Source organism: Podarcis vaucheri, assembly GCF_965113315.1.
Source record: "Podarcis vaucheri genome assembly, chromosome: 16".
Lineage (NCBI taxonomy): Eukaryota > Metazoa > Chordata > Lepidosauria > Squamata > Lacertidae > Podarcis > Podarcis vaucheri.
The window spans coordinates 13,517,654-13,525,428 of record NC_138754.1 but is presented as its reverse complement, the minus strand read 5'-3'; the positions used below and the strand labels follow the sequence as shown (position 1 = coordinate 13,525,428).

At 45.1% G+C, this 7,775-nt stretch overlaps 1 protein-coding gene across 1 annotated transcript; it reads left to right on the top strand.

Annotated features, from left to right (window-relative positions):
* Nucleotides 1–4,503: 4,503 nt before the first annotated feature.
* LOC309521406 (olfactory receptor 6N2-like) lies at nt 4,504–7,288 on the top strand. The gene is made up of 2 exons (XM_082203850.1): nt 4,504–4,916; nt 6,105–7,288. Exon 2 carries the CDS (start codon nt 6,110–6,112, stop codon nt 7,052–7,054), a length of 945 nt encoding a protein of 314 aa, XP_082059976.1. The 5' UTR covers nt 4,504–4,916; nt 6,105–6,109; the 3' UTR covers nt 7,055–7,288.
* The last annotated feature ends 487 nt before the right edge of the window (nt 7,289–7,775 follow it).

The following is a 7,775-nucleotide window of genomic DNA, read 5'->3' as shown; positions in this document are numbered from 1 at the left end:
AATGGCAAGAAATAAAGCCCAGTCCTGTAGAATACCCTGCCAATGGAGATTTAGCAGGCACCTTCTGTGCCAACTTTTAAACAGCTGCTGGATACATTTCGGTTCTGCCAGAACACACCTTTCCACAATGGTTAGCTGATGTCTGTTTTAAACCATTTTTTAATGGTTTTCAGTATATGGTTGTATATAGTTTTCAATATACAGTTTTATATATTTTTGTTTAATCAGCTTTTCTATTTTTTATGAAGTAGTGGTATATAAATATTTTTCTATAAATAAATACGTGATGGGTCTAAGTCAGGCTAGCCTTGGATACAACCCATGGCAGCTACACATCTCAATGTCAGCCCCAGCTGGCACGTCCAATAGGAATGATGGAAGCTGTAGTCCAACATCTGGAGGACACCAGCTTGGGGAAGGCAAGGTGGGTTGATGATCTGGCTCTCTGACTTCATATAATGCAATTGAGAGTCAATGGCAGAGCAGCTCTGGAACATAAGAAGAGGCCTGGATCAGACCCATCTACTCTAGCATCCTATTTTCATGGTGGTCAACCACATGCCCTGGGGAGAAGCCCACAAGGAGCACCTGAGTGCAAGAGCACACTCCTGCCCTGAATTTCCCAGAAAGTGGTATTACTGCCTCCAAGAACAACAACAACAATTATTATTCTTATTTATATGCCACCCAGCTGACTGAGTTGCCCCCAAACATTATGGGTGGCTCCTAATAAAATATTAAAAACACAGTGGAGGTAAACATAGTTGCAATCAGTAGCCTTATCTCCATGAATTGGTCTAAGCCCATTTTGAAGCTGTCCATGTTGGTGTTCTTCCTTGCGTCATGTGAGAGGTAATTCCATAGTTTAACTCGGTGTTGTGTGAAGATGCGCTGCCCTACATCGGTCCTAAATATCCCATCACTCAGCTTCTTGGTCACCAAGTTCTAATATTATGAGAGAGAGAGAGAGAGAGAGAGAGAGAGAGAGAGAGAGAGAGAGAGAGAGAACCTTCCTGCCATCTCCAGTTAAAACAGCCTCAAGTGATAGAGTTGAATAAGACTTGTGACCTTTGAGATTCTCTGCCAATCCCTTTTCGGGGTGCACAGAGTGGATCCTAAGTAGAGCTGCTCAGTCATGGAGACAGCTGCTCAACTGTCTCATTCCTTGAGTCAGAGCAACTGAATCTGTATCCACTGCTCATGTCCTGGTTCATGACTTGGGGCTTCCAGATTTCACAGTCCTGCCCCCGTTAGCATTTGCTGATCACCATGGGACTTTTTAGGGTTTGGGTTTGGGATGGGTTTTTAGAAGACGCCTGTGCGTGAATTTGTTTTATGTGTGTAGATCAGTGCACACTGACCAATGCCCAGTCTTCGCAGCAAGGCTCTATTCCGGTGGCATGAGTATCATGACGACCAGTAGATTCTTATCTGCTGCAGCCTTCATCCGCCTTCACAGCCATTGTATCTTCCACCTGTTCTGCCATTGAGAATTTCTTCAATCATTCTTTAGCTCCTCCCCTTTGACCTTACAGCCTTGGGTGACCTTGCTGGGAGTACGAGACTCCCGATGGCTTCACTCACAAAGCTCATAGGAACGTGCAAGCCCATTCACCACAACAAGGTGATGATCCAGCAAGTGAGCAATCATAATAGACAATACTAGTGTGTTTGGAGAAACATTCTTACATGCTAAAGCAGTTTCATAGGTACATATTCCATTTGTACGTGCATGCATATGAACTGAGTACACACAGTGTTCTGGAGCAGTGGTTTCCAGTGAGTTTTGCTGATTTGCCCAACTGGGATAGAAGAACCACTGGAGGTCCAGCTCCATCTTCAACCAAGGGAGAGCATGTTTTCTCTTCTGACCCCAAAGGACCAAACTAACAAAGAACAAAGCCCCTCTCTCTTGAGAGATGAGATGAGTAGGGAAAAGCGATCACCACGTAAATGGGGACGTCAGATGAGCCCTTCTGGAGCAGACCAAAGTCCTATCTAGTCCAGCATTCAATTCTAGCGGTGGCCAATTAGATATCTCTGAGAAGCCAAAAATAGGGCATGAGGATGATAACACTCTCCTGCTCATAATTCTCAGCAGCTGGGGGCAAAATTCCCCTCACCCTGGAGGTAGCATATAAACCATCACAGCTAGTACCTGTTAGGAACAGACAGCTTCAAAAGCAGCTGGAGACAGACAGGGAAGCAATCACCTACTATGCTGTTCCCAAGACAAAGGATAGATCACTGAATGAACAGAAGGAATAGCATGCACCTATGAAGATGCTTTTAGTTTTGTGACTGCTGTCACCATCTGCAGTGATCGTACGACTAAACAACAACAAATGAAGGTGCTTCATGCCAGAAACCACCAAGATTTGGAGAAGGAAAATAACACTGTCTCCTTTCCCTAGCTCCTACAAAAAAATTGTTTGACAGAGAAATATATGATTTCCTTCATTGTGGTAAGCAGTTACACCCATTCATTTGCTCCAGATGTTTATTGTTTCATTTATTTTTAAACTATTTGGAACGGGGGATTCCATTGCTAATGAGATATACATTGTGGTGGAGAAGGATAGTCTAAAGAATGGTGCAACCCAAATTATCTCTTTCCATAGCACAGCAACACTGGAATTCATCAACATCCAGTCAAGCTGAAGATTCAGGACAGACATAAAGTACTTCCTTCACACAGCACATAGTCAAACTATGGAATTAGTTCCCACAAAATGTAATGATGGCCACCAACTTGGACAACTTTAAGAGAAGATTAGACAGGTTTGTGGAAGTTAAGGTAGGAAGGAATGGCTACTCACCATGATGGCTACGTTTTCCCTCAACTGCTGAGAACATTGTGCCTCTGAATCAGGGATGTGCAAACATTTTCTTCCAATATTCATTTGCGCTTTCATCTGGTATTTTACGATCTGGTGTAATTGCTTTATTTTGCACAAATCTACCATTTCACTGTCTTTTGCTGCAGAAATGCACATATTTATAACTTTTCTAATGTAGCACACAACAGGCACACATATCTCAACCATCAACTTATATTTGCAAATCTTCCTTGCTTGTTCCCTTTCAAAATTAATGAATTTCCAGAAGGGTAGCCCTGTTAGGGTTGGGGTTTTTTGCGGCAAAAACAACACCATAACAACAAAGTGGCTAGGGCCAACTATGGCTGCAAACCTAACCATGTCTTCTCAAAAGTAAATTCCATTGAATTTGGTGAGGTATGTGAGGTTAGGATTCCAGCAACTTCTGCAGCTTTGGTTTCTCAATTCAGTATAACCTTGTCATCCTTTTTCTCTTTTTTGTGACAAGTGAAGAGAACTTCAAATGGGGGAGAAGGACATGAATTTTAATTTCATTTTACTTCTAGAAAGAAGAGTTATGGGTGGTCAAAAATCAGCAGTCAAATTAAGCTGATTCTCCCCATTTTGACAAATATGTTAGGACTTCAACTGTGGAGCACAGGTAAAAGCTGCAGGTAACAAATATTCCACTTCTTTCCATGTGAAAAGAACAAAAATGAGTGGTGCATTCCTTTTAAAAAAAAAAAATCACAATAGGAAGCACATTAAGGTGGAAATGCTAAACCCACTTATCCGGGAGTAATCATCACTGGATTTAATGGGTTTTACATCTGAGTAGGCATGGTTAGGATTGCAGTATTGGTGCACATAGGCTGCCCTTGGCAACAAACAACACTTCAGAAACAAGAAAAGCAAAGAGGAAGTTGCATACATCAATGAATATGTAAATAATGTACATTGCTAAACAATTTAGTTATCTCTTGAGAGAGTGAGTTAAAATTTTGATGGTAGAGAACTAAGGGAAATGGCCTTCACAGCAAAGGATCAAAGGAACAGATGGAAAGAAATTTGCTTGATAGCCCTTTTTTCAACAGATTTTTCCAACTGAATACCAGTTACTGGGGACCACAAGTGGAAAGAGTGCTGTGGCACTCAGGTTGTGCTTTCAGGCTGACCCCAGAATGTTGAAGTAGATGGGCCATTGGCCTGATCCAGCAGGGGTTTTCCCCCTGATGCTCTTGTAAGCTATAAGAGAGCTGTTACTTCTGCAATGAATTAGCTTGGACCTAAAACTTCAAATAGGAGCTGAAGGTTCCATCCCTTCCTGGCTCTCCATCATACCCTGGTGCCCATTGGGACTGGTGGAGCAGAAGACAGGAAGCCCATCCACAGATGGGGCCAGATCCAATGACAGGCAGAGCAGAGCCAATGATCGGTGGAGCCTACTAATACTAGTTTTGTCCCCATCCTCCTCCACGCTGACTTCTACAAGACACTGAGAATGAGGAGGGGGTAGCTGACAGATGATGCCATTCCCTGGACCAGTTGCAAGTGAGAAAGCAGGCAAGTAAAGGCAGACTGGGGCTGGCAGGACTGTGGCCCATTTGCCCATATGGACCAGCCAACACAGGCTTGCACATACTTCCCCAACCTCCTGAGTAGCCTCACATGCAGCTCTGAAACTCCTGCCTGGTTCATCACCTTATCTGTATCAGCGGCCCTTGGAGAACTGGAGAGCCAGACAAGAGCCCCAGTAACAGCTGTGGTGGCCTCTTGTCCTGCGTCAGGGATATCTGGCTCACAGGTGCTGCAGAGATCTGCTTGCTATTCTTCACAGACTGAGACTATGGGAACATGGTAAGGAGTACGGTCAGGGGACAGTTCCAAGAGTCAAATAGAGAGGCCTGGAGGGTCAAATTTGACTCTCAAGCCTGAGGTTCCCAATTCCTGAGATTTGTAGAGCTTGGTTAGTAGTTAACACATTTAATTCTTCATGTCAACAGAGCTTTTTTCCACCTGGAACTCATCGGAACTCAGTTCCGGCACCTCTCAGGTGGGCGCCATTGCCATTCTAAGAGAACAAGGGAGGCATTCATGGTGAATTCTGGCACCTCTTCTTCTCAGAAAAATAGCACTGCATGTCAAGCATGAAACTTACTTTGATAGCTGAGAATTTGAAGTTTTCCGGAGACAGGCAGTGAAAACTGAAGAGGAATCAGTTCCTGGGAACCTTTCTCTCTCCAACATTTATCTCTGCTTAACTCTCTTTTAGTGACAAAGGTTGAGAGGGAGGATTGGGGACAATTCACTGCGAAGGAAAGATAAAGTGAGTTACCAGCAGAGTTTCAGGAAAAGGGAGTTGGATGCTTCTGCTTCCTGGTGTGTTAGCTCATGGTGCCCTCCAGCCTGTCTCTGAAGGAGTCTTCAAGATGGATAGTCGGAATCCAGCTTAGGCAAGAGCGATTTATTGCCATCGTCGGATGATTTTTTATTGCAAATGTAACCGAAAGAAAAAAGAAGCAGTGTCAACTCCCATTGAAAATAAGAAGGATCAATCAACCCTGATTTAAATGTATATATTAATATAGCCAGTCTACATGTCCAAACAGGGACGCGGGTGGCGCTGTGGGTAAAAGCCTCAGCGCCTAGGGCTTGCCGATCGAAAGGTCGCGGTTCGAATCCCCGTGGCGGGGTGCGCTCCCGCTGCTCGGTCCCAGCGCCTGCCAACCTAGCAGTTCGAAAGCACCCCCGGGTGCAAGTAGATAAATAGGTACCGCTTACCAGCGGGAAGGTAAACGGCGTTCCGTGTGCTGCGCTGGCTCGCCAGATGCAGCTTTGTCACGCTGGCCACGTGACCCAGAAGTGTCTCCGGACAGCGCTGGCCCCCGGCCTATAGATGTGAGATGGGCGCACAAACCCCAGAGTCTGTCAAGACTGGCCCGCTCGGGCAGGGGTACCTTTACCTTTACCTTACATGTCCAAACAGATAACCAAATGTGATCAGCAATTATAAGATGTGTACTTAAATGTAGGCAGGACACTAAGATATACAGGTAATTGAGGAAGGGATGGTTGGTATCTATACTTCCAGCTATTGAGTGCAGGTCCTTTACAACCCTAGGGATCAGCATGCAAGAGCTACTTTTGTTTTACTGACTTTTTAATGTTTCTTTTATTATTATTAAACAGTACACATGCTTCACAAGCAAGGGCTACTTTTAATGTGGGCTTCTGCAGCCATTGTCTCTTTCTCTATGCCCATAGTTCATATTTCTCCTGATCTAGGGGAGATGGAAGTCCTCAACCAGACCGAGGTCACGGAGTTCATCATGGTGGGCTTCCCAAACCTCCAGCGCTTCCACAAGCCCCTCTTCCTTTTGCTCCTCCTTGTCTACCTCTTCACCATCTTCGGCAACCTGCTCATTTTCACCATCATCCGCACCAACCCCAAGCTCCACACGCCCATGTACTTTTTCATCAGCATCTTGTCCTTCTTGGAGATCTGGTATACAGCCACCACCATCCCAAAGATGCTCTCCAACCTGCTCAGCGAAAGGAAGAGCATCTCCTTTGCCGGATGCCTCCTGCAAACTTATTTCTTCCACTCACTGGGGGCCACTGAGTGCTACCTGCTCACAACAATGGCGTATGATCGGTACCTGGCCATATGCAACCCTCTCCGCTACCCATCCATCATGACAACCAAGCTGTGTGTTCAAATGGCTGCTGGGTGCTGGATCTGTGGCTTCATGTGCCCTGTCACTGAAGTCATCTTAGTCTCCAAGCTCCCTTTCTGTGGCCCCAATAAGATTGAGCACATCTTCTGCGACTTCCCACCATTGCTCAGCCTGGCCTGCACCGACACCTCCATAAACGTCTTGGTTGACTTTGTGGTCAATGCCTTCATCATCCTGGTGACCTTCCTGCTCATCATGGTCTCCTATGTGAAGATCATCCAGTCTGTCCTGAAGATCCAGGCGGCCGAGAGTCGTGAGAAGGCTTTTTCCACCTGCGCCTCCCACCTGACGGTCGTCCTGCTCTTTTTCGGAAGCATCATTTTTATGTACGTCAGGCTGAAGAAAAGCTATTCTTTGGAATATGACAGAGCATTCGCCGTGATCTATGCCGTCCTCACGCCATTGGTCAACCCAATCATCTATAGCTTGCGGAACCAAGAAATCCTAAGAGCGATAAAGAGGAGGATCAGGACGAATATGGCAGAGCTCCTGTCATGAACTTCACCATCCTCAGCCTGTTAGTCTACCCAATTCTCTGCAAAAGAGATGGGAAGCCCAAGGACCAAATGCAGCCCTCCACACCTCACTTTCTGGCCCTCAGGCCTTTCTCAAGGCCACACAACTTCCATATCCATTGTACCAAATGCTAGTCATGCTCAGAGTGGCCCCAGTGAAATTATTGGACATGACTAACTTAGTTCTATTAATTTCAATGGGTCTACTCTCAGTAGAACTTAGTAGAGCAACAATAATAATTCTCAGTAGAGTAATGATAATACATGCCAACAGGATTTCCTGGGCTATATACACTATATGTAAGTTTGGGGCCCCTGCATCCCACCCACCCCACAATTTATTGACAAGAACTGCTGCTTGTTTACATATATTAACTTAGCCTAGTCTTCCTCATAAGGCTGTTACAAATATAGATATAGAGGGGATGTTCATCAAATTTGCAGATGGCACCAAACTGGGAGGAATGACTCATACTTCAGAAGATAGAATCAGGATCCAATATGACCTTCCCTAAAAGATTGGAGAACTGAGCCTTAACTAACAAAACTTATTTCAGTTGGGACCAAGAAAATCAAGGCTCTGGAAACCAAGCCTTGTTGAGGCAACTGGGTATGTTTAGCCTGGAGAAGAGGGGACTGAGAGCTGATACAATAGCCCACTTCAAGTATCTGAATGGCTGTCACATGGAGGAGGAGGAGGAGGA

Bases quoted from the DNA above. Each gene is read 5' to 3' on its own strand.
- LOC309521406 (XM_082203850.1), top strand. From the start codon at position 6,110: ATGGAAGTCCTCAACCAGACCGAGGTCACGGAGTTCATCATGGTGGGC.